This window comes from Oreochromis niloticus, linkage group LG17, assembly GCF_001858045.2.
Source record: "Oreochromis niloticus isolate F11D_XX linkage group LG17, O_niloticus_UMD_NMBU, whole genome shotgun sequence".
NCBI lineage: Eukaryota > Metazoa > Chordata > Actinopteri > Cichliformes > Cichlidae > Oreochromis > Oreochromis niloticus.
Genome location: NC_031981.2, coordinates 37,837,357 through 37,864,477, shown reverse-complemented (window position 1 = coordinate 37,864,477; position 27,121 = coordinate 37,837,357). Strand labels below are relative to the sequence as shown.

At 42.5% G+C, this 27,121-nt stretch overlaps 2 protein-coding genes across 7 annotated transcripts; both read right to left on the bottom strand.

Annotated features, from left to right (window-relative positions):
* Positions 1–1,360: 1,360 nt before the first annotated feature.
* LOC109195253 (zinc finger CCHC domain-containing protein 12-like) lies at positions 1,361–9,529 on the bottom strand. Of its 5 annotated transcripts, none has more exons than XM_019347185.2 (3): positions 6,225–9,529; positions 5,124–5,185; positions 1,361–4,891 (listed from the first exon to the last, which is right to left on the bottom strand). In XM_019347185.2, the coding sequence occupies exon 3, from the start codon at positions 3,238–3,240 to the stop codon at positions 1,738–1,740; it is 1,503 nt and encodes a 500-aa protein (XP_019202730.1). In that variant the 5' UTR covers positions 3,241–4,891; positions 5,124–5,185; positions 6,225–9,529; the 3' UTR covers positions 1,361–1,737. The 5 variants fall into 5 exon arrangements, with proteins under 5 accessions (XP_019202730.1, XP_019202731.1, XP_019202734.1 ...); XM_019347186.2 differs by having other exon boundaries at positions 1,361–5,185; positions 6,225–6,298; positions 8,033–9,529; XM_019347189.2 differs by having other exon boundaries at positions 8,416–9,529.
* Positions 9,530–9,775: 246 nt separating this feature from the next.
* Positions 9,776–27,087, bottom strand: glt8d2 (glycosyltransferase 8 domain containing 2). Of its 2 annotated transcripts, XR_003214439.1 has the most exons (14): positions 26,660–27,087; positions 24,363–24,406; positions 22,731–22,823; positions 22,389–22,590; positions 22,134–22,251; positions 21,964–22,048; positions 21,440–21,552; positions 21,136–21,302; positions 19,890–20,002; positions 19,477–19,808; positions 15,283–15,401; positions 13,162–13,236; positions 12,100–12,262; positions 9,776–12,015 (listed from the first exon to the last, which is right to left on the bottom strand). XR_003214439.1 is itself a non-coding variant. In XM_025899413.1 (10 exons), exons 2-10 carry the CDS (start codon positions 24,379–24,381, stop codon positions 19,630–19,632), a joined length of 1,089 nt encoding a protein of 362 aa, XP_025755198.1. In that variant the 5' UTR covers positions 24,382–24,406; positions 26,660–27,087; the 3' UTR covers positions 19,225–19,629. The 2 variants fall into 2 exon arrangements, 1 of the variants encoding a protein (XP_025755198.1); XM_025899413.1 differs by lacking the exons at positions 9,776–12,015; positions 12,100–12,262; positions 13,162–13,236; positions 15,283–15,401 and having other exon boundaries at positions 19,225–19,808.
* Between the last annotated feature and the right edge of the window lie 34 nt (positions 27,088–27,121).

The window sequence follows — 27,121 nt, the reverse complement described above, 5'->3', positions numbered from 1 at the left end:
CCTCACATTTCCCATTAGGCATTGTTTGTGTCTTGCAGGGATTGTCACTGCCCCTTTGCTATGTAACGTGACATGGCAGGAATGAGTATCATTTCTTTGTACTTGGGCAACATGTTGAAGGATCGTTGCAAACTGCTTAGAGTGCAGCTTACGAATAAACTTGGGACCATCCTGATGTACTAACTGTCCATAAACCCGTAAAAGCACATTTGTCCCTATCAACAGCGGAATTCTACTGTTAAAGTGACACTTCGGAACAACAAGGCAAGGCAAGGCAAGTTTATTTATATAGCACAATTCAACAACAAGGTGATTCAAAGTGCTTTACAGAGACATTAAAAACAAAAACAAATAAAAAGCATGATTTAAATTTGATTAAAACAAGCAAGCAAGCAAACAAACAAACAAACAAACAAACAAACAAAACAAAACAGTATATAAAATCAAATATCAAAACAGTAAATAAAATCAGAACAGTAGATAAAATCAGTAGTTAAAAAGTAGGTTTTGAAATTTAAACTTAAGTGTGGATTTGGTGCTTTATTCAAATGCAGCTGAGAACAGGTGAGTCTTCAGCCTGGATTTAAATAAACTGAGTGTTTCAGCTGATCTGAGGCTTTCTGGGAGTTTGTTCCAGATATAAGGAGCATAAAAGCTGAATGCAGCTTCTCCGTGTCTGGTTCTGACTCTGGGAACTGATAACAGACCGGATCCAGATGACCTGAGGGTTCTGGAAGGTTCATACTGGGTCAGGAGGTCACTGATGTATTTCGGTCCTAAACCATTTAGAGCTTTATAGACCAGCATCAGAACTTTAAAGTCTATCCTCTGACGGACAGGCAGCCAGTGTAAAGACCTCAGAGCTGGACTGATGTGGTCCACTTTTTTGGTCTTAGTGAGGACTCGAGCAGCAGAGTTCTGAATGAGCTGTAGTTGTCTGACTGATTTTTTAGGTAGACCTGTAAAGATGCTGTTACAGTAATCAAGCCTGCTAAAGATGAATGCATGGACTAGTTTTTCCAGGTCCTGTTGAGACATCAGATCTTTTATCCTTGAAATATTCTTGAGGTGATAGTAAGCTGATTTTGTTATTGTCTTAATGTGTTTTTCTAAGTTTAGGTCTGCATCCATCACTACACCCAAATTTCTCGCCTGGTTGGTGGTTTTTAGGTGTATAGATTGAAGTTCTCTGGTGACCTGTAATCATTTTTCTTTGGCACCAAAGACTATTACCTCAGTTTTATTTTTGTTTAACTGGAGAAAATTGTGGCACAACCAGTCATTAATTTCCTCAATGCATTTACCAAGAGCCTGTACAGGGCCTCGGTCTCCTGGTGACATTGTGATATATATTTGTGTGTCATCTGCGTAGCTATGATAGTTTATTTTGTTGTTCTTTATAATCTGTGCCAGTGGGAGCATGTAAATGTTAAACAAGGGCCAAAACAGCTAATTGTTGTTCTTTGCCTGCAATGTTTTCAGGAAATGTAATGCAAGTCTGAACATAACCCAAGTATGGCACATTTTGCCCTCCTGCTCCTTCAATTTCAAGAAGAGCATGTATTGGCTGGATGGGAAGGTGAGAAAGGTGCATCTTGTGAAAAGACTCAGAAATGGTCATAACCTGTGAGCCTGAGTCCATTATGGATTCACAGGGCACCCCGTCAACGAGTACTGACGCTGCACAGCGTGGGCCTATGAGACCTTGAGGGAAGAGGGAGTTAGGATCTAGGCTGTCTATAGGTTGAATGGGTTCTGTGATTTGCACTTCAGGACCACGGGAATCAAGGGTTTCAGCTCCTGGGTGTCCCACGACAGGAGCTGCCACTCGTTTAAAGCAAACGGGGCTGCGGCCTTTCGTGCAGCAAAATCAGCCTGTTTCTTTTTCAACTCTGCATGCTTTTCTCGGACAAGTGTGGGATTGGCATCATTTGTGCAGCTTACTGCAATATGATTGTCTTCCCCACACTTAAAGCAAAACCATGCCCTAGGTGTGCCAGGGACTTTAGCAAAAGCCTGTGAGTTTCTGGTGTTGACAGCTAGATAATTTTGGGGCTCATATTTCTCAGGTTTGGTTGAATGTCTTTGGCTTTGGACAAGCATTTGGACTTGTTTGGTCAACTCGGCTATTTGACTTTCAAGCTTGGCAGTTTCATTCGGTTTTGGGTTCACAGATTTGGATTTAGTGCTCACAAGAGGTTCAGTACTTGGGGTGGTGCTCCTTGGCCTTTGAGTTAAAGTTAACTGTTCAACTTGCTTTGTGAGCTCATTAACTTTTTGTTCGAGTTTCACAGCTTCACTGTCGGTTGGAGTAGGAGTTGCAAGTGGTGCTTGGTCAAAGGTGGGCATACTAAAAACTGAGTGTGCATGTGCAGCAGCTTTTGTTGCACCCAAATGTTTCTTCATGCGGTCCAACTTGGCTGAACGACGCTCTTCCTCGGTTCTCAACATGAGGAGAAGCTCTGGAAACGAGGGTGGAAAGCTCTTTTTTGCTTCAAGCTGAAGACTTATTATCAAGCTTTGGTCCCAGCAACCTCTAATGAATTGCTTAAGAAGCAGTTCATTTACATTTGCAGGAGTGGCTCCCCCTCTAGAAATGACTCGTGTGAGGAGGCTGTGAAGACGGTTCAAGAAGGCAGATGGGTTTTCTCCGCTGTTTTGATTCGAGCCAAGAAAGGCAGTGAAAAGCTCTTCACCGTCCTCAACAACTCCAAAGGCTGAATCAAGCTGAGTGACATAAGCACTTGGTGATGCAGTGACCCCTGGAGGCTTTACAACTTCAGATGCAGGGCTAAGTAAGTTCTCAAGTATCTTCCTCACTTTGAGGGCATCAGTCAGAAAAGGGTCACTGAGTAGAAGATCGACTTGGGTATGCCATGTCTCATAGTCGACTTCACCGTTGGGCCGTGGAAGTCGGCCTGAGAAGGTACGTATCTTAGCATGAGCAAGGGGTGCGTGACTTGGCCCATTACAAATAATATGTTCAACCACTACTTTCTGAATATGCGAAGGGTTGTAGATGCTCTCGTCTACATGTACTGGACCAGCGACCGCGTCAGAACGTGGGCTGAAAGCACTTGTGGGTTCTACGGGTTCACTTGAATCAGTATTGGGAATGTTGTCAGCTGTCATATTAATGTTATGGTCAATGGGTGATCGTGCCTGAGTATGGGGTGTGGGGCTGGCCTGCAACTCGCCTTGGAAAATACTGAGGAAGCCTGCTCTGCCACTGCCCCCCATAAACTCAAGTTACTTCAGGTATCTACGGGCCACTTCTTTGCCCATTTCTTCTTGGGTGATATCTCTGACGGTTTTGGAAACCCATTTCACTGTAGGGTCTACAGGACTGAGAACTTCCCCTAAGGTGGAAGGGTCTATCTTTAAGGTAGCCTGTTAAGACTCATACACTATAAGTGTTCTGCCTTCGGGCTGATGTGGTTCATCAGGGACCCTGACAATGTTAGAGATCTTACCATTCACTTCGAAAACATTAGTTATATCATGTTCACTACGGTGTCTTTCAATACCTGTAATAAGCAGGGTTTTCTGGCTATCAACTCTAAAGCGTTCACAAAGGTCAAGTGCCATTTTCGAAAATAAACATATCACTCAGTGTGTCATATGAGTTGGAGGTAAAACCACTATGCCAATCTCCTGTCTGGCTCGCCACTAAGTGTCACCCTTTTTAACTGAGTAGTCCAAAATCAGTAAAATCCACAGTAATCTGTCACACAAAGTCAAGGAAAAAAACAATATTTCAGAATCTACTCTTGTTGGGTTCAGTTAGGATCGTAAGGAGACTGGCAGTGGTAACTCAACTTAAAGAAGGAAAAACACTGACAACAACTTAAAGGAAAAAAAGTGATTTGAGTGTATTCAACATTTAAATGGTCCAAAACATAGGCATGAACAAAACATTTAAATCATTTCAAACATGTGAATCTCAACAATGTACAATATATCACTTAAAGTGTCCATAAATGTATTAGGTAGGCTGTCCATTTCAGTTCAGTGCACTTAGTATTCAGTGTTCTTCTCTTCAAATATTTTTATTGTGAAGCACAAATAACAATCACAAATTGTCCCATAGACTGACATTGCTTCCTTTTTACAGTTTTATCATCAAGAAAAGGGGAAAAACAAAGCGAACAAAAAATAAATAAATAAAATAAACCCGAAAACAAACAAAATCAACAAAAACAGGAAAAAACAAAACACACAACCAAGACAATGGAAAGTACCAAAAAGGGCGGTCAAAAACAACAACAACAAAACAAACAAACAAACAAACCTCCTCCCTACACCCTTCCCTTATCCCAGAGTGCTATCAGCTTATTTTAAGCAATGGTGAAGTCCACATAATAGCTCTCATTTGTTCATAGTTTCCAGGTGCTCAATGAGCGGCCTCCAAATCTGATGGAAGTCCTCCAGTTTGTCGTTTATAATGTAGCGGATCCCTTCCAGATGAAGAGTATCTGTCAGTACTGAAATCCAGACTTTCAAGGAGGGCACTTCTTTTCCCTTCCATAGGAGGAGAATGCACACATAAGGCCATAGGACAGGAGGGAAATCTGTGTGCTCTTAAGTTTTTTAGATTGTCCCCACAGTCCAATAAGAATCAAAATGGGGTCAGGGTCTAACTGCACATCAAAAAGTTTGGAAAAAAAAGAAAAAACTGACGCCCCAAAACTTTGTAATTTGATACACATTACAAAACTGTGAAGCAGATCAGCTTCTGCACATTGTCAAAGGAGTTTGCAAAGAAAAGCGTCTGGACTTCTTTGAGTTGCTTGACTGAGAACCTTCACAGACTTCTGCACATTGACATTTATCACAGATGGGTGACGTTTCAGGAAATATCCGATGTAATCTTGTCTTCGAGTAGTGCAATCTGTGCAAAATTTTAAACTGAATTAACCTATGTCGGGCGTCGATAGAGCAGGAATTAACATAACGTAGCCCTTTAGTCCAGACATCATTATGAATTTCTGACCCTAATTCCTTTTCCCAAGCTGATTTTATTTTACCTGTATCCTTCTGCTGGAGTGACTGTAATATCTCATATATAAAAGCAACAGCATGCTTTTCTGTTATACAATCCACCAGGCATTGGTCAAGCTTACCTGGAGTTGGAGACTCAAATTGTTGTAGTTGGGACCTTACATAGCTCCTTATTTGAAGGTATCTTAAAAAAAAAAAAAAAAAAAAAAAAAAAAAAAAAATCACAGGCATGTGATGAAGCAAAAGAGCCCTGAAAATACAGGTGTCCCACATTTCGCAACCCCAAGGACTGAATCCAATTTTTGAAAAAAAATGTAGCTTTTAGATACACTGGGATATTTTGAAACAGATGTAAGAGTTGGGGAAGACAAATCATTTTGATCGCATTCACCCTACCTATCATGGAAAGTGGGAGTGATTTCCAAAATTCAACCTCGTTTTTAAATGTATCCACAATTCTCACAAAATTAGCTTCATATAATGACTTGTATGACTTAGTAACTTCAATTCCAAGATATGAACATTTTTCTGACATTATTCTAAAGGGAAGACGATTTAGTAAATCAAGATTACTGCATTTAATTGGCATCAGTTCGCTCTTCCCCCAATTTACTTTGTAACCTGAAAAAGAGCTAAATAAATCTATTGTTACTAGCACCTTAGGGATTGAGTCTAATGGTCACAAACAGCAGAATATCATTGGCGTACAGTGAGATCTTATTGGAGGTGTATCCTATATTGTAGCCATGTATTTCTTTATGTTTCCGAATTGTTTCCGCCAACGGCTCTAATGCGAGGGCAAACAATAAAGGGCTCAGCGCACAACCTTGTCTTGTGCCACGAAATAACTTAAATGGTTCAGAAAGGGTATTGTTTGTGAGTATTCTGGCACACGGATTACTATATAACAATTGAATCCAGGAAACAAATTTAGGTCCAACTCCGAACTTACTTAATACTGCATATAGACATGACCATTCGACACAGTCAAAGGCCTTTTCTGCATCAAGGCTCAATATCACTAGGTCTTTATCTGGATCCCTAGAGGAATAAATAATGTCAAAAAGACGTCTCAGGTTATGAGATGCATGTCTTGCTGGGAGAAACCCTGTTTAATCTGGGTGAACCAGTTTACCTATGTGAGAACTAAGTCTCCTGGCTAAAGATTTGGCCAGTATTTTCTGATCTGTGTTCAATAAAGAGATTGGTCGGTAAGAACTCACCAATTCTGGGTCCTTTCCTTTCTTTGGAATGAGAATCACACTTGCTTCATTCAGGGTCTGAGGGAGTGCACCATCTTCCAAGGCCATATTAAACATTTTTAGCAAATATGGGGTTAGTAAACTGCTAAACTTTTTATAAAACTCATTACATAAACCATCAGGTCCTGGGCTCTTCCCATTTTTCAGGGAGCGTATGGTACTAATCAATTCTGGACATATTAAGTCTGCATCTAGAAGTGTCCTGTCCTTTTGTGCCAATGTAGGGAAGTTACATTTGCTTAGAAAATCCTGCATAATTTCAGGAGGTGCATTACACTGAGATGTATATAACTGTTCATAAAACTGTCTAAAAGCGGTATTAATATCCTTATAAGAATTAGTCAACAACCCACGAGTCTGACCTGATTGCATGAATGGCCCTATCACTTTCTCTCTTCCTTAGATGCCTGGCCAGTAATTTATGTGGCTTATCACCAAATTCAAAATAGGTCTGCTTAACATACATGAAGGCCCTGGAAATTTTATCTGAGAGCAAGTTATTGAGTGTATACTTCAGAGCTGATATTTTACTATGCAGCTGTACAGACCGTTGTCTGGCATTCTCAGAGTCCAATTTTTGTGTTTGAACCTCCAACTGTATGCGTTCCATGTTATTACGTTTTTTTTCTCAGACGACTGAAAAGAAATTACACAGCCCCTAACATATGCTTTAAATGTCTCCCACAATAAAAGAGGTGATACATCGTCTTTGTCATTCATCTCAAAAAACAACTTGATCTGTTCTTCCAGATAATTGCAGAATGTTTTCCTCGTAAGAAGTTGAGGGTCTAATCGCCAGTGTTTATAATTACCACCTGAAGATTAATTATCACTGTAAATTTAGTGAAATAGACACTGGGCTATGATCTGATATAAGGATATTATGATATTTACTACTTTGGACTCCATGTAACAGTTTACTATCTAATAGAAAGTAGTCTATACGGGAGTACGTATTATGAACCCCAGAGTGAAAGGAATATTCCCTTCCGGTTGCATTCAAGGTTCTCCAAACATCCACAAGACCCAAATTATCAATAAATGATTTCAGAAACCTAGAAGCATTCGATGGCGCAACTGTCTGAGCTGATGACCTGTCCAGATAGGTATCTAAAACTAAATTAAAGTCTCCTCCAAGTATCAAATTTGTAGTTGAAATATCCGGGATCAAGCTAAACGTTTTTCTAAAGAACTCTGGGTCATCCCTGTTCGGGCCATAGACATTCAGCAATGTGATTGGTATAGACTGAATTTCTCCTACCACCATGCTATATCTCCCTTCCTTATCTGCCAGGGTAGATTTATGTTTGAATGGCACATTTTTACAAATAATTATTGCTGTACTCCTTGCCTTTGCGGAAAACCTTGAGTGATAGACCTGCCCTATCCACTTAGCTCTAATCCTGCAATGTGCATCATTTTTAAGATGTGTCTCCTGCAAGAAAATAACATCTGATTTCAATGATTTTAGGTATGCCAACACCTTACCACGTTTTATTGGTTCACTGATGCCATTCACGTTCCAAGAGCAAAAAGTTACAAGCCCTCTCCTGTTCACCCCATTATTTCCATCACCATCTATTGAGGCCATACTGTTAGTGATTTATGTGTATTGTCCCGTATTGACTAGAACATTTTCTACCGATAGCACCTTCCCGCCCAACAACCCCACCCATGGAAATACAAAGTAAACACAGCAGGAAAAAAAAGAGAAAGAAAACAAGCAAACAAAAACAAACAAAAAAACAAACAAACAAACACGCACACACCTAGGTCATAGCAGGGAGGGGAACCTGCCATCCTCCCAACAAGACCATGCGTACTTCTAACCATCCTCTGTCGCAACCTCCGACATAACAAGTGCTCTGTGTAGCTCCATAAAGACATTAAGCATAGACCAGATATCACAAAAAAAAGGATCAGAAGGTACATTATCGTCACTATTAAACAAAACAATACAGTTGTTCAAAAACAAGTTAAAGGGTGTCTAACTACCAGCCCTTAAAACCAAGTGTGAGACCGCAACATGTAACATCATTAACAAGTATAACATTACTAACATACGCCTTTAACCGCAAGCTGCCCGGATTATTGACTCTTAGGTACACAGAGAAAAACAAAACCCCGTCAGTAATAAAATGCTAGACGTCACCTGCGTAGAGGTTATTCGCGTTCTGGGTGGTGTATTGTGGCATTATCTGCCCTTATCTCACGTGGGACAGGATCCCGTGATCCTCCGTTATCCACGTCTCCGATGGGGCGTTCTGCATACTGTCGTGCTTTTTCCGGATCAGTAAAAAACTTCTCGATACCGTCGTGAGACACTCGTAGTTTGGCTGGGTAAAGAAGTCCGTATTTGACCCCCGGTTTGTCGCGTAGCATCCTCCTCATAGCGGTGAACGTAGCTCGGCGCTTTGCCACCTCAGGTGGCAGGTCCCGGAAAATCTGAATCCGCCGGCCACAAAATGTTATATCCCGGGTGCCCATGACTTTCTTCATGATGTCCTCATAGGTGTGGCAGTAGTGAACTCTTACAATAAGATGTCGGGGTGGTTCGTTATCTCCGGGCTTCTTTCTCAAAGCTCTGTGGGCTCTGTCAATCACAGGTGTCTCGTCCAGACCAAGCGCTTCTTTTAACAGCCTCCCTGCAAACTCCCTGGCATTCTGCCCGTCAGTATTCAGTGTTCTTAGTAAGTGTTAATTGTCTTTAGTCACTGGTTTGCTTTTTGATGCAATAGTTTTTTGTGTTAAGTGGAATCAGATCTGACCCAAAAAGGAAAAAAGTAACAACATAAAGCGTCCTGAGATCTCAGTAAAAACGTTAATCCTTAAAAAAAATTGCAAATCGTTGTATCCTACCACCCTCCAAGGAAACAGGTGGCCTTCAGATTGAGAACGTCCTTTCTAGGCACCTCCAGTGGCATCCAGTCCTTAGATGGCACCGCTCGGTCCTTGCAGCAGATTTCAGGATATTCTTCAAAGAAAACATTAATTCTGTAGCGCAACGAGTTACAGGACTGAATTTCTACACAGCTTTGCACATCTAGCTCCGTGCAGGCGGATGCAGTGAAAGAAAGTCACCACGCACAGCGCTATGGTGCATTCACGGTACATGGGAAAACTCAACACTTAGCAAACAGTAACACTTAAAATTAGAATAAAAATAGAATACAATTGGCAATAAAATAACCATGGGTTACAGAAGTCTACGGAAAAACTTCCCCCTGCCTTGTCCTCAGGAAACACTTTCCTAATGACTTTATGGGTTTGGCCAGGGGTGGGCAATCTCAGTCCACGAGGGCCGGTGTCCCTGCAGGTTTTAGATCTCACCCTGGGTCAACACACCTGAATCACATGATTAGTTCGTTACAAGGCCTCTGGAGAACTTCAGGACATGTTGAGGAGCTAATTTAGCCATTTAAATCAGCTGTGTTGGTTCGAGGACACATCTAAAACCTGCAGGGACACCGGCCCTCGTGGACTGAGATTGCCCACCCATGGGTTAGGCTCACTCTGACGTCCAAATCCTTTTTTCAGCTCTCAAAGAAGAAACACTGAAGCATGACTGAGAGTTAATAATGTTTCATATTATTTACGCAGAGGCAATGAAGTTGGTGATTGTAAATATCTGGGTTCAAGCATCCAAAGCAATGGGCAGTGCACAAGGGAGGTGAAGAAGAGGTGCAGGCAGGATGGAGTGGGTGGAAAAAAATGTCAGGCATGATTGATAACACAAGAGAGTGAAAAGGGAAGATTTACAAGATGGCCCACTGTGCCACTAACAAAAAGACACAGAGCAGAACTGAAGTAGCTAAGATTTTCAATGAGAGTGATCAGAATGGACCAGATTAGAAATGAGTACATCAGAGAGATGGCTCAGTTTGAGTGGTTTGGAGACAACGTTAGAGAGGCAAGCTGAGATGGTTTAAACATGTGCAGAGGAGGGACAGTGGATTTACTGGACAAAGGATTTTAAACGTGACTTCCAGTCAAGAGGAAAAGAGGAAGACCAGACAGAAAATAAATGGATAGGTTGGTGTGGAGGAGAAGGATGCTGGAGACAGATTGAGATGGAGGCCCTGAGATGGAGCAGCCAAAAGAAGATTATTTACATTACATTATTTCTGCTCCAATAAAATTAATGTAGCTATTTTCACAGGTATTACAACACAGTGTAGCATCCACGAAAATTTCACGAGGTTGAGTGTTCGAGGTTACAAAGTTAGAGGTTAGCACTAACTTAGGCTACGTCCACACTAGCCCGGATAGATTTGAAAACGGCGTTTTCGTCTGAAAACGCTCCGCTTCCACACTAGCGTTTTCAGTTGTTTTCACAGAGTTGTGCGTCCACACTGAAACGGCCGAAAACACTTACGTTCCAGTCCTGCGCATGCGCAAAAGCGAGTGAGAATTAAAGAATTTGAAGAAAAGCTATCTGGAGCATGTACAAACTGATATTAATCAGTTTGTACATGCTAATTGATCTTTTTTAGGGCAGTCAAAATTGAGAGCAATCAAAACAACTGCTATATAATGCACTCCACTGTCTTTGTTTAATTGGTCACATGACTGCATCACATGACTAAAATGCGTCATAGTTTTAGAAAGTCTACGTTTTCAAGCATCCACACTGCGATGGGACAGCTCCGTTTTGAAATGTATGCGTTTTCGAGAGCGTTTCCAAAACGCTGCGTTTTTTCTTGAGGAAAACGCCGTCTCAGTGTGGACGATAGGCCAAAACGGAGAGAAAACGATGCGTTTTCAAACGAAAATGCATTAGTCTGGAAGTAGCCTTAGCATGCTAGCTAACACCTAAAGATGTCACCTAAAGATGAGTGAAAAGCTAAAATCTATGACAAAGCTATAACTTTGGACATAAAAAAGCAGAAAAGTAACCCCTGTTTTCCTGGATACCTGAGCGTGATTGTCTGGCAGTTTGGTGTGGCGTGTTTGTGCAGTGTGGAGTGGATCTCGGAGCAGAGCAAGAGTAGTGTGGATCAACGTGTGAGTGTGGAGCACCTATTTCCCCTACCTACCCGTGGATCCCTGGAACCCTGGACCATTCTCTCCACTTTGTATATATAACACGTGATGTTGTAAATAATGAACTGTTTAACTTTAATTCGCAGTCTGCACTTGAGTCCATCCTGCCTGCCATATAACCTGAAAACATGCTTGGTGAGTAACTAGACTGTTTCTAGGGCGAATGGAAGTTTAGGCAGAGCTACAATGTGGGCAACTTGAGATAACCGGCCAATGATGGTGAGTAGACTGTATTATCTGATGAGGGAGGAAGGCCAATGATGAAATCCAATGCGATTTGGGACCATGGGCAACTAGGAGTTAAAAATGGTCTGAACAGCCCAGTGAATAGCAAGCTGGATAGCTTATTCTAGGTCCAAGCTGGACAAGCAAGGACATACTCACAAACGTGTTTGGCCAAAGACAGCAACCAGAACTGACGTTGTAGAAAAGATATTGTTCAATTGTTGCTGGGATGACACATGAACTTAGCTGTTTGGGCCCAGTGGATTATCCTAGAGCAGACATTTGTGGGTACATAGAGCCAATTAGGTTGTACACTGGAACTAGTTCTGGATCTATATCTGGATATGGACCTGGACCTGGATCTGGTTCCCTCCTCTGAGCCTTCCGGACCAAGGTCTCAGTTTGCCAAGTCAAAAAGGCAATAACACAGGACGGAGGCAAGATGGTTTCTTCCTCTGAGGTACCGTCTGGGGAGAAGAATTGTCTGGACAAAGAGTTGTATTTAATGTTATGTGACCCAGGACAATAAGTGACAGAAAAGTTGAACCGTAAAATAAAAAGGACCCACCTGGCTTGACACTTGTTCAGTCTTTTCGCTAGGTGTAGGTATGAGAGGTTTTTGTGGTTCGTCCAGATGATAAAGGGCTGTTCCTCCAACCAGTGCATCCACTTGTCTAGAGCCAACTTGATGGCCAGCAGTTCCCAGTCTCTCACATCATACTTTATTTCAGCTGGATAGAGAAGCGAGAAAGTTATGCAGCGGGATGCATTTTAGCTGCATCCTGCTGGGACAGGACCAGCCCAATTGCGTCAAAAAAAAAGATTGCGTCACTACAACAGAAGAAAAGTCTGACTCGAGCTTCATCGGGAGAAAAAATAATAATAAAATAAAACAAAGTGAGAAAGTGAGGTGGCTCTGGAGAGGTCAGCGGGACAGGAGGGGGAGGTCACTGGAGTTCATGATGAGGCTGGAGCCCAATACCTGAATCTGAGGCATCCACCTCCACTATGAATTGTTTCAACAGATCGGGCTGGGCCAGGGAGGGAGCTGCAGCAAAACACTGCTTCAGGCTGTCGAAAGCTTTTTGATCTGTGGGGTTTCACTGGAATGAGACCTTGGGTTAGGTGAGATTTGTTAGAGGGGAGGAAACTTTACAGAAGTCCCAGGTAAATCTACAGTAAAAGTTAGCAAACCCAAATGTGGAGTTGCTTTTGTCCAAGCATTCAACTGCTTTGAATTCAACTGGGTCTGATTTTAATTGTCCCTTCTACACAATGAAACTGACTTAGCATTAAATTCTTCACCCTTGACGATCGTGGCTCAAGAGTTGGGAGTTCGTCTTGTAATCGGAAGGTTGCCGGTTCGAGCCCCGGCTTGGACAGTCTCGGTCGTTGTGTCCTTGGGCAAGACACTTCACCCGTTGCCTACTGGTGGTGGTCAGAGGGCCCGGTGGCGCCAGTGTCCGGCAGCCTCGCCTCTGTCAGTGCGCCCCAGGGTGGCTGTGGCTACAATGTAGCTTGCCATCACCAGTGTGTGAATGTGTGTGTGAATGGGTGAATGACTGGATATGTAAAGCGCTTTGGGGTCCTTAGGGACTAGAAAAGCGCTATATAAATACAGGCCATTTACCATTTGACGCAGAGTCGGTTTTCCAAGATGCGCTGGAGGATCAGATGGACGTGGGTTTTGTGTTCCTGAAGAGACCTGGAGAAAATGAGTATGTCATCCAGGTAGACAAACACAAAAGGGACTCAAAGGCAGAACCAGACTCAAACAGCCAACTTCAAAACCAACTAGACTTTATTGTCTGAATAACAGAACTATTTACAAGGAATAACTAGGCACAGGGTGTTCTCAGGTGCACAGGGGAAGGAGGGCTCATGGTGCGTGGGAGTCCAGCGTGGAGTTAAGAGATGCATGGAAATGACCTGAAGATTTTGGCGAGGTCATGATGAACTTTGGGTACAGACGTGAGATCAGGGGTTCAGGTGACTTGGCAGTGGTGGTGGGTTCTACAAAATGTGCCAAATTTTAAACAATTGATGGCAGTTTAAGCTCTATTCTGAGATGCTATTTGTTCTCCAGTCAATATTTTGGGTTGTGGAAGATGAGCCAAGAACGACTGAGGACTGTGTGTTGGTAGCTAATTCTCCTTTCAGTCCATCATTAAGGCTACGCAAAAAGGCTCCGTAGAGATTTCCTCCTCGCAGCCTGTGTCTTTGCTCATTGTCCAAAATTCTAGAGAAATCTGACATGTCCAACTTACCTTGTTTAAGGGAGAGCAACCAGTGAGCTGCTGCATCTGGATTTGTTTTTAAACTCCTCAAAGGAAAGATTTGGGTTAGACTTCAAAACTGCTTCTCCCCACATTAATGATGTTCCTTGCAACAGTTTTCTGCTGACAGTCTGAATATGTCTGACTAATGCCAACGAGCACTGTACTAGAATACCTCCACTTTTCTCTAACTCACTCATAAAGAGAGTTGCCTTTCCAAAAGATCAGTTACTGGTGTACCAGCACAGGTTTTGTAAACCAAACTTTTCTAGTCCTTACACATCACACCTTTTATTTCGGCTAAATGCTGGGTGATTGCGCTCAATTGTCCTCAGACGTGTCGCAACATGCCTCTTCCTCTTGCCTAGTGAGGGCGGGACTAACAGGACCCGAGCCGAGTTCAGCTTCTTGGATGCATCGTTCTGTCTAAACACAGGTAGGACTCACACACAGGGCTCCAAGTCAAAGTACAGTGCATACAGTTTCAAAAAGACCAGAACAGTTGTGACGGTCCCAGACTGTCTGGAAATTTTGCACATTTTCCAGACAGTTTCCAGACTCTCTCAATCCAAACAAAGACTGCTCATGACGGGGAATTCTCCAGGCAAACCTGAGCACAAGGAAAACACAGGTAAGTATCTCTCTCTAAATGGAAACATTTACTCAAGGCAAGGAGCACTAACTGTGGCCCAAAAGCAATCCAGTGAGGCCTGAAGATCTGCCACTCCCTGAAGAAGAGGCCACAACAAGGACGTCAGGAACAGGTGCTTAATTACAGAAATGTGGAGGCAGAAGGTGGGAAATCCCAGAGTCCTGCTTCTGCACCAAAACCAGAACACACACACACACGTCAGAGCACAGAGAGATGCAGAACGACGAGTCAGCTGGTGAGGACAGAGGGATCGTGACACCCCTAATGACAGAATCGCTCTCTCAGTGTGTATTAGGACCAACAGGCCTCACATCATTGGCCAGTTATCAGCTGTTTGAGCTGGGTTCTGGTGAGAGTGACACTTTGGCTCTGATTCGTTTTGTCAAAGTCAACAGAAATGGCCAACAGAGCCACCATACAGCCACATCGTTATGTCAGGTTATGACTTTGAATAGGTCTGCACTATTACACAATGGCAGCAGTGGTTTTCAGTTTCACACCCATATCAAGAACAATTTTTTGGTTGTTGAAATGTGCAGCACTGGTCTGAGATAAGGGTCTGGCACTGAACAGGCTTTAGAAATATCTCTGTGATAAAGGGGTAAGTGTGTTGAGCCTGGAAAAGTAAGGAATCAGTTCATAAACCTGAAGAAAGTGGTTCTGTAACATGTTTTGCATCATATCTTTTTAGCATGTTTTCATTAGACAGCTGCAGTTCAGATATCCTTGGGATGCTACGCACACACGTGATAAAAACAACTCCACAACAACCTGAACTTGAACTCTGATGGCCCGATGACGTAAACAGCACACACACACCCACCTCTGACGTATTAGGTGCAAGCTCCCAACGTCCAGAAAAATCATTCAGCAGACTGCAGGAGGTGTGAAGGGGAGGGATACTTCAAAGTCCTTGTCTTCTTTCCAGCACATACACCCAGCCTACAGACGCACACAAACAGTATCTGTGACCTTAACACGACGTTGTTATATTGTTCAAACCTGTTTGACTTTGAAGGAACACTTGAATTCCTTCATTCCTGAAATTATAAACATAATAACAGCGAACATCCACTCCTACAGCTAATAATCATGAACTAGGAGTATCCCAAAATGCACAACCTACTGTAGTCATAACATCAGCCACGCACAATTTAGCATCTTTGATTGTTAGATTTAGTTCTCATGCCAGTCGTTTAGAAAGAGCAAACACTATCATAAGTCCTGGACTGGTAGTTAAGACCATAATCTCTGATGTCAGAGAGAAAGAATTTCTTAAACTCACAAAAACTAAGAAGCAGACGAGACTGACTCCCACTGTGTTTGCATAAGTTTGAAAGATACTTTTCTTTCATCAAAAGCAAGATACATTCCCGGATTATCTCCCCTCTATTCCACAGTTATCTGTAATAAACTTCAGTTTAGTTTAATTTTATTTATGCAGCACCAAATCACAACAACAGTCACCTCAACGTGCTTTATATTGTAAGGTAGACTCTACAACAATACATACAGAGAAAAACCCAACAATCATATGACCCTTATGAGCAAACACTTTGGCGACAGTGGGAAGGAAAAACTCCCTTTTAACAGGAAGAAACCTCCTACAGAACCAGGCTCAGGGAGGGGCGGGGCCATCTGCTGTGATTGGTTGGGGTGAGAGAAGGAAGACCCAGTGCATCATGGAAATCCCCCCAGCAGCCTACACCTACTGCAGTGTAACTATCCAGCCCTAGCTATATGCTTTAGCAAAAGGAAAGAGTCAATATGATGTGAGTGATTTCTGAATTTCCAATAAATCAGTCTGTTTTTAAAAATAAAGATTACAGTTCAGCTCTCGAGTTCACTTCATTTTAATCATGAGGAGAAAAAATGTAACAAACAACTATTTAAACTTTTAAAGTAACGTTAGACATCAATTCAAACACAAGTGAAAAAATAAGACAATCAGCTATGAAGTTATTAAACAACCTCCGTCTGCAAACACATGATTCACAATATAATCACACGTGTGTGAATACCTGAAGAAAAGAATATGTAGCTATACAGTTGAAAATAAAGATCAATGTGACCACACTGTACATCTGATCCTATTTTATAGCTTGTTCTGCATGACATTGGTGATTATTGGCAGTTTTGGGATGTTACTCTGTGGTTTAGTTGCACTACTAAAAGAGTTTCACAGACTTATTTCCAAAGGAAAACAGGAAGCTGATTCAGTTCATACTTTATTTGTTCTGTGTAACACTTTATCATACGGCCCATCTATATTATAAAAGTGACCGGCTCCAATTCAGGATCCACAAACACCCACCGCGTGAGGCCAAATGTGCAGCACAGCAGCTATTCACTGCCTGTTATCTGTTCACAGTCTTTGGGCTAAAATCCAGTCTTTCTGCCCTGAACCTCAAACTAAAATCTTGCTGCTTTCCTCAAACAGAATAACAGAAAATTTCTTTGGGTGCCTGGAACATTCTGTTTGACTGTTCCAGGGCTGACTTGCATCCCATTATCAGAAAGGATGAGATAGATATTTGCTGTGTCAGGACCAAGAGTCACATCCACTGCATACTTCTTGGCCCTCTTCACTGCACAGCTCGTACATCTCGATTCTGAGCGACTCCTCCAGCTTATCAACAGTTCTCTTTCTGCCTCCATATAACGGCTCAACTTTGGCCCTGGTCCAGTTTTCAGTGGATGGAACAGACTTCAGGAATGGGAAACTTTAGAGGAACTGGACTTTTTCCAGATCTTAGATGAAGCTGTCAGTCTATTCCTCCTGCAGCTGTTTGCTTTTGCATAACGTGAGCAGCAATCACTAAAGTAAAGTGCAGGTTTAATGTAAAAAACATCTTTACACACAGGGACACGAGTGTCGCGGTGTAGAGTGTGGTAGTTGTTCAGAAGCTGTGTCTGCACTGGATCCAGACAGATGAAGATCTGCAGACAGGAAGCTATGAACAAAAGCGTATGTTATTACAATATCAGCAATAAACAAACAGACATCTAAAGTAGGAAAATGGAAAGTGAAATAAAAGCCTGGAAACTGCAACACATGGATGAGAGGAGACGTGGGCAGAAGAAGGACACATTAGGCGTTTTTCCTACCCCGTCCTTGTGAGAGTGTACTCCCTGTTCTTGATTTCTCTTTGATTCCTGTTTCAGATACACTCAACTTCACTTTGCTCACTGGTTGTACACAAAGTCTCTTTGCACTTTACAGAGAATCCTGTGACTCCTCAGAGGTGATCCACCTCTTCTATTTTCACGCTTTCACAAAGTGAAGCCTGCACTCACCTAAGTGTCCACGTCCGCTGCTTTTCTTATAAGATGCAGTCGGACAGAGCCAGAGCTGCAGCGAGGACACAAAAATGAATGGACACACAAACCAGACAAAGCTTAACATGGAAGGAAAAGTTGGAAACTTACACATCAGTGGATTCTACACAGATCCTAAAAGTAGATAAAGAGAACCAGATTAAACAATGAAATAAAAATATTTTAGTTGCTCCTCTTTTTAGGGTAAAGTGACCACATGTGTGAGGGCAGACAGCTCAAGGACAGAGAACATAACAGTGAATTTCTCAGCATGTCTTTATCCTGTCTTCCTTCTCTCACCCCAACCAATCACAGCAGATGGCCCCGCCCCTCCCTGAGCCTGGTTCTGCTGGAGGTTTCTTCCTGTTAAAAGGGAGTTTTTCCTTCCCACTGTCGCCAAAGTGTCTACCTTACAATATAAAGCACCTTGAGGCGACTGACGTTGTGATTTGGCGCTGTATAAATAAAACTGAACTGAACTGATTTAAACAGAATTAGGTGCTATGGTCAGGTGGGTGTTTGTTTTTTATTTTCTTGGAGGTCTCAGGAGGAATCATGACGGTGTGTCTGTGATCTCTGACCAATCAAATGCTCTTACCAAAGTTAAATAAGTTGCTGAACTGGTTCTAACACAGTAAACTGCAGCAGTGACAGTCGCTGCCTCACATCAAGTACAGACTACCAGGACCATCACGCCCTCTGGTGGCTGTAACCAGTAACTGTAGCTCGTGTTGTGAAAGGCACAAATCTGAAAACTTCGGCTGCCTTCTCCCGGCTCACACGTGAAGTTTGTGGGGCTGAACCAGCCAAGCAGCGAGTAATAATAGAAAGTGCTCATCCCAGAAACAAATCCACTGTGACTTCTACTTACAGCTACTTCTTGCTGTGAACTTTGTCACTGTTTCAAATCCTCATGAAGTGATTTTACCATTTACCATTGTCATCATATGAACTACAGGCCACATGGAGGCTTTACTCAGTGTGCCTGGCAAGAGTGGTTTTAACAAATTGCAGGTTATATCTATATCTGCACAGAGCCACTTTTATAAAAGGCAAATTAAGAAAAGGAAACCCGAATGGTGATTAACTTAGCAGACGTTTGGTTCGATTGAAAATCTGACTGCACAAGTTAAAGGACCGCCATATTTCTTAGAGTCTGAGGAAGCATGAATTTAACGACTGTAGGCTCAGAAAGGTCAGCCTCACAGACGAGACAGAGAAAAGAGGCATGAACAGAATCACTGGATTCATGTTTGGGAACGATGAATGGGTGCGCCTGTTCAAGTTCACATGAAATGTGCACTGTCTGACCTGCTGGGGGCGCAAAAGAGACAACAGCAGCCTGTCGTTACAGAGTGGACACTGACTGCCACACGAGAGGGAGTTATATTTGAACCACTTTTTCACAGTCATCAGGTCTCCTGGGTTATCTTAGCCCATCACTGTCTGGAGTTGTATACTAAATGAAACGTTATATTAATGTATCAGTAATATATCCTTAGTAGAAAAAACTATTCAGTTATGTATTGTTAGCTTAAGGATAGCAGTGACAGATATATGAAGCAGAAAGGTATGAAAACATATCAATAAAGATAAGAAACAATCTGAAAGGTTTGAAATACAGTTTTTATAATGCGACACGTTTCACAAACACACAACAACACTTGTGTTCAGTCTCTTATTTTAGTAATATTTGTACCTGTGAGTGTTACCAGTTACAGACATTCTTTAGACTGGTCACAGTTTGGCGTCTGGCTGTTCTTCAGTGTTACATTCATGGATTTATTCTTTCACCCCGTCACTGTAAGCGTGTGTCACGTGACCCTCTGACCGGTCCTTGGTGCCGCAGACCTCAGCTGTCGTGGTCAGGACGTTCCAAAGAGAACCTTCCAGAGGGGTCTGGGATGAACCACTTCTCCCAGCGATCTAAATGCACAGCAGGGTAGTTCCAGGGTTTGAACGGGCCGTTCCAGTGCAGGAGGTGCGCCCCCTGGAGGAAGTTCTCAGGGTAATGGACATCCGGACTCCACCCTGAACATACAGCGAAGCTTTTTTGGAAACTGAGCTGAGGGTGGCGCTAATATTCCAGCTGTGTGTGAAGAGCGATCTTACCCAGGTGCCTGACGTGCCACACAGGGTCCAGTATCGTGTATTTGTCATGAAACACGATTAGCATGGGTGGAGTTGCCACGCCCCCTGCCATGGCACTGCTGTATATGTTTTGTCTGTTGGTGAGAGGGTTTAAAAATCAGATGCTTCAAGTGGCCAGTGAAAATAAAGAGATTTGTTTTTGTTATACACCGGTGAGCCAGCATCAGTTACCTCTGCAAGGCTCCAAACAAAACAGTTTACATCACATAACCCATCTGCTAATGGGATCAATACGCTCGTGGGGGGAAAGTACTTTTTAGTGTCTTTAAACCTAATCAATGAAAAAGAACAAGTGACTGAAGACAAACAATAAATGAACAAATGAAAACCACATGAAACCGAATAAAAAGATAAAGCTCTAAACGATAATTACGGTTTCCTGACAAACCCCGGCTCTTCAGGAGACGACTCTTATAGTGTTGCTTTGGCCGGTGTGTCACAGCACGCATACAAAAGGACACTGTGCAGAATTTAGACATGCCAACAGCATCCGAAAGAACTTCTGTATTTGGGATGAAGTAGGAAAGAATTTTGGGACAGTAGAGCTGAGTAAAGTTCAGTTCCACTCAGTGTGGCCACTACACAAGCTGCATGCTCGTTCATGCAAACGGTCCACAGACTGTCAGAAGCTCTGTGCACTGATCTCACCCCAAACCACAGTCATTCCCTGAATCTGACCGCGTTGTGTTCCTGCCTAACCAAGCCACAGCACTGCTGCAACATACAGAGGCTAGCTAGCTAATTACAGTTATCAGTGGTTCAATGGCTTTTTACAGAATATCTGTGGGATATCTCTCACCATCACAGCTGCTTCCCTCTAAATGCCAGACACTGACCATCATATGCAAAAGTGTAGAAACATCTGCAATACAAAGTTTAAATCCACAAACACACATTCAATAAGCTGACAGATGTAACCACAGGTAAGTCATGTAGGGAATAAAGTGTGGCTCTTCATGGTCAACTTAATAAAGTTTTATTGGTTGAAAACTGACACAAAGTCTTTATAACTTACAACTATGATCCTTACAGGTTTGCTGAGCATTGTCGATGCATAGACAGTACCGTATAGAGATCTAAAATATGTAGCATTTGACCTTTGACCTCTCTTTCAAGGTAAAATAAGATCAAACTTTCATAAAACAAATCTACTGCCTTTGTTCATATTGGTAACATTTAGGAAATGACACTAGTTTAAGGAGTATACCTGAAATTCTCCTCCATCCACTTCTCCAGCTCTTTGGTGATCTTCTGCTTCTTCCACTCGTTCAAATCTGCCACAAACACTCCAGGGTTGAAAGAGCAGTCGCTGGGGTTGATGCCCAGGTCTTTCACTTCCTGTTTCCTGTAGTCCAGGAAGCCCATGTAGGTTGTCTAAGGGACGAGCTCAGAGGAGAGAATACCAAATATAATGACCGAATCCCTCCCACGTGTCAAATAAAACCTCTTTATTATGAGATTTACACGAGGCATAAAAGTCTAAAATCATAACAGAAGCTGTAAAAATCCACCTGCATGCCGATGCTGCGCACCATCTCGTGTGTGGAGGGAAGGTCGCAGTCTGTGGCGAAAGCAGCCGCGTGTCCTGGCTTCAGTTTGATATCAAACAGATCCCTGATGTCACCTGAAACACAACCAGACTGCAGTGCTGTATTTGTACCCATCCTGATACTTGTCACACTTTCATGTTTCAGATCCTAAAACTGATTTTATTAATTAACAAACAGAACCCGAGCAAAGGCAAAATGCCGTTTTTAAATAATGCTGTATTTATTTAGAGATCTTCTGGGTTTAGTTACTTTTCCAGGAGCCAATAAAGGGCTCCTTTGACTTCACTGGGTCTCATATCAGGGTCTACCTCTGAATTCAGCAGTTTAATAACTCTGTAACTCAGAGGACTGTGCGACGCTCCTTGTTAGCACAGTTGTGTCTAATGTAGAAGATTACACATGTGTGTAAAGATCATTTAAACACTTATTTAATCATTCAGTTTAATATGGAATCATTTTATTAGACTGATTGTAGACATGCATACCCTGCACGATGATGTCATCATCTAAGTATATAACCCTCTTGTGGAGGATGTCGAGCAGAGGCAGGTAAAACCGCACAAAGTTGAGCTGCAAAAACAAAGTTTTTTTTTCTTTGAGACAGAAACTCTGTGCTTGGTTTGGCTGATAGCACAGATGCAGATGCAGCACTCACAGGATGTAAGAGATCAGGTCGAGATGAATCTGGCTTCACTTTTCCAACAAGGACCATCGGATTAAATTCCACTATCTTGTAGCGGATGCCTTTGAGTTTTGTCTTCTCTATGTACCTCCTGACACGTGAAAAAGAAAAGGAAGATTAGGTGAGAAATACTCACTTTGGGCAACAATACTGGGACTCCGGAGAAAACCACTGATCTCCATATTTGGAACAAAGTGCGGTTCATATTTTTGTTGTTCAAAGATGCACCTCGTGAGTTTGACAGCATCACGAAGAGTAACAACGTAGAAGAAAACACTGGCGTCTGTGTTGCTGATGATGCTGTTGATGGTTGCCATGGATGCACCCATGCGCTCCTCAGATGCACAGATGACAACAGGCACGACATCATGCGCTTCTGCAGCGTGTTCCAGAGAAACTTGTCCTGAATTCTTGGGGCTTTTCCTGTTCTCTGTCAGGAATCAGGAGTTTAGACTGGTTTATGCTCAATTTCAGTGGGATCATTTTCACTTAAGGAAAGTAACATAGTTTACATTTGGAACATTAGTGAGTATTTCTCAGACCAAGTAGTGAAGACCAACGCTGACGCACCTGAGAGTCTTGGCCGAGTGGAGGCTCTGAGCAGTGTACTGCGCAGGAGGAGGCACACCATCAGCACCAGCAGCACCAGCAGGATCCGATTGACTGAAACACGATCACTCAGTGTTTGTGTGCAAAACTAAGGAAGTTTGTCTCAAAGCAGATTGATGTCATAAAACAACATAAACTACGTTTAGATAGAACATCATAAACCACAGACTTGTGCCCGACCTCATCTGTCAGCTTGTCCATCATCACTATGTCTCGTCCTGCACCATCCTCACACGTCCTCCTTTGACACCCTATCACATGCTTTCTCTACAGAGGCAGAAACTCCCTCTGACCTTCTCTATACCTCTCCATCATGTCCAGGATCAACATTGGATCTGACCAATCACACTGTTATGACATCATAGCTGTCCACTCAGGGAAACATTTTTTAAAAGTGGGTGTTAAGGTCAGGGTTAGGATGTGACTGTGGTTAGGGCTGTGTGATGTGATGGTGTTTCCATCACTACAGTGTGATTGGTCACTTCCAGTGTTGAACCAGGACCAACATCAGGAACATCAGCACGACGACATCAGATTGAGCCTCCACCAACGCAGTCAAAGCAAAGTACAAGTAAGAATAATGAAAACTGTGAGCTCACAAAGCCCCAGGTGCTATGAGGCGATTTACTTTGTGGCCAATAGCTGAGCCAGAAGTGTTAACAACAGTCTGATGTTCATTAGCTCAGTTTGGCTTAAAGAGACTGAAAGCTTTAAACCAAAGAAAGAAAAAAGACTTCACAGAGACACTGACTGCAACAATAGGCAGGTAACTGCTACCTTTATGCTAGCAATGGTAAAGTGATTCTCAGTCACACAGCAAAGAAAGAGAATAAATCATCCCATAAATAATCAAGTGATTATCAGCTGTTACTATAAAAAGCTGTGTAAAACGTCAATTTTCAAAATGCTTTGTGTATTTTTCAGAGTTTCCTCCAGCTGTGAGACACGCCAGAGAGGAAGGAGGGCCCCGTCCCCGTCTGCAAACACTTACAAAGCTTACTTTGATTTTTGTGCAGCCGTCCGGGTACTGTAGCTGATGCTAACTGGAGTCTGCACAGCTTACTAACTCTCTCTATGCCTTTTCCCTGGAATTGTCCACGGATTATTGAAAGCACTTAAGGATTGCTCTCACAGTATGAGAGAATCCAGTTACCAGTCGATTTAAATGTTAAAGATTTGGCTAGTAGATGGTGGATTTCCTGGAGGCGAGTAAAGTGAAAAATGTGCCTTTTCTGTAGAAAAAAAAACAGCGTGAAAAAAACTGGAGTGACTGAATTATGTACACATGCAACTTTTACTTTTTAACAACTGCATGCAGTTCAGGAATAACTCGTTACAGCCCGCTGCCCGCTGCCTATCCCATTCCATAGATATTTGGTGCATGTGCATGGCTGCTACCTCTTCCTGAGGAAAAATGAAGGGACCTTTACTGGCAACAGCTGCCCAGTGCATGCACAGTGGACCAGAATGGAAAGCACATGCAGACAACACAATGTGCTAACGTTACTTCTCAGCTACAAGAACATGTCAGTTTATACTGCTGGACAACATGAATCAGTTTATCCATTTGCATCACACTTTAGTTACACTTACTTTTTCTCAGGAGAGCCATGTTTTATATTTGCTTCCAGGGACATCTGCACACACACCAAGACAGAGAAAGAGAGAGCTATGAAGCCACTTCTGAGAAGCAAAAGATGAAATATTTTGTAATTTGGCTGGTGCCTCAGGGAGGGGAACCCTGAAACCTGCCAACACAGCTAAAAGCCCTGAAATGTGTTTTTTATTTCTAAAGATGACAGCTCTCATAGGTTTGGAGTGCAGGGGATTGTTACTGTCAAATAACCTGATGACTGCTGTTTAGAAGCAGTGTGTTCTACAACTGTGAATAATCTGAGGTAGTCTGACAGAATACAGCTTTAACCCTACAAACACAAAGCACAGAGGCCGTCTGTGCAGGAACAATCAATCCTTACAAATAAACAGATGTGTTCCTCTTTCAGCTGCTCGCTTTAGGGGTCACTGCAGCGCAGCATCCGATTCCATCTCACCCTCTAAACATCACTCACACTCCTGCCTGACCTCATCAGTCTTTGGCTGCTTTTTAGTCATTTTGAGGACAGTCCTTGAACCTGGCTATACTGAGAGGAATATTTCTTTTGTTTGACCAGTCACTCAACACTTACTATTAAAGTGTAAAAAAGGCATCCCGTCATAAGAAATGGGAAAAAAAATGGTCAAAGACATAAAGAAGTATTTTACATAAACAAGGTGATTCCCAAAGAGCTGACACATCCTGTGTACACATGGACGACAAATGAATGGCAGGCCTAAAAAACTACTTGAAGCAAATGAAGAGAATGGGGAAAATCCAGCAAACGCCTGAAACCGGACCTGAGGGATGGATCTGGGGCTTCGGCCGATCCATCTGCCATTTGTCAAAGTCTCATTAGAAACGGCCACAATTCAAATTGTTGTGCATATGTATGGAAGAGGTTAGAGGAGGGGTACAGCAATGATTGTCCAGAGGCATCTGTAAACACGGGGGAGGCTCTGTCACGGTGTGGTGTCAGAGATCTTATCAAACTGGTGGGATTAGGAATGATAACAGTGGAATCGTAACACTAGCAGGAAGGAAGCTCACATCTCTGAAGAGCGTGACGTAGACGATCATTCCTAAGCCAATAGGTTTGTTTCTATGCTCAAACAAACGCTACAGTGAAAAGTAACACAAAAAGAACTTTACATGAAAGCAGAGTGATGTGACCAGACACAGATTCAGTGAGTCCGACGCTAGAAGACAATGGCTGACACGTGGCTGAGTCTTGTCCAAAGTATTTCCTTCCTGTCTGGTGCCCGACGGGCTCCATCAGGGCATCTGTTTGCCTACCAGCCTTTCAAACCTTTATAAAATACAACAAATGCTCACACAGTGAATGGAGGGGGTGAAATCTCCCCTTTCATAAGACATATAAGGGATTCTTATTAACACCCCATTAATTATGCTTGGAGTTTAAAATATAAAATCTGCCCAGAGAGGATGGCAGCTTGATTAGCTCATAATGATGCTGACTCTGCAGGCTTTCACCAGAACTGCTGTCAGCTGAAATACAACAGGACTTGCAGTTTGTGTCCTGCATTTGTTTCTGGTTTATTTGCTGCTCTTCAGAGAATTCAGAAACATCTGGAACTGCTTAGCTTTAGCTGGAAAGAGCAGAGCTGCCCAACACTGCTGGGCTGCATTTGAACAACTCATCATTTACAGAAGTTACACTTTAGTACTCTTGTATGTAATATGTCCTCTTAATGCATCTCAGTGCAGTTTCACATTGTCAGTGTCAGTTTATACCAGTGCCACAAAATAGTTTAAGAAGTGAGTGGTATTATATTTAGACTTAGAAAACCACATTTTCATCATCAGCACAAGGTCCTCATGGTCTGTGAATATGTGAGTGTGATGGTGAAACCATCACACTGAAAACAGTTCACTCTTCCATATGTGAAAAGGTCTGTAACATTCTCAGTATGGAGGCAGGGAGGGGGCGTGTTTGTCCTCTGTCCAAAAAGACCCATTAATGTAGAGAAGTAACAGATCCCACTGAAACAGACGCTTTCACCGAGCACTGACTAAGAACTGAAGTCAAAAGCTTAGATGGAAATCTTTAAGCAGAGCATGTTAGTGTAAAATGACAAAAAGTTCTATTGTTTCATAAAACCCTTAAACATTACAACATCATGCAACCATAACACACACAAAACTATCTGTAGAACAAAAAAGAAGAAAAAAAGCTCTTTTAGATGGCGAAGCATGAAGGTGTGTCAGTGCTGGTTTGGTACGAGAGCCATCATTTGTTTTTAAGTGCAGTACAAAGTCAGTGAAACACACTCACCAGCAAGAACAGCGTGGAGGTTACAGCTAGTCCCATTCGTGGAGCTGATGGTCCGTGTTGTAAAACCTCTGAGGACCGAGACTCACCCGCTTTTCTCTCCCCCCACCTTTTCCTCCAGATGTGACTCGTCTTGTTGGTCTTCTTCTTGTTAGCCAGATGCTGGATTATCTTATTTAAAAGACCAGTGACGGCAATATCTGATCCACTTTTGGTATTTTGTGAGAAAGAAAAAGAAGTCTGTGATTATTACCCTCGTGGGATGTGTTAACATTATGCCAGTAAGCATTTATTAACTTAAAGTGTCTTTATTATTTAATTACATTAAAGACAATTTTGGTCCTTTAGACTCTAAACGACCAAAACTGTCTTTAATGTAAAGAGCAACGTGATCACGTTGCTACAACAACTACATCTCCCACAATCCACATGGCCACGCCCTCCTATAAGGGCAACGAAAGTTTG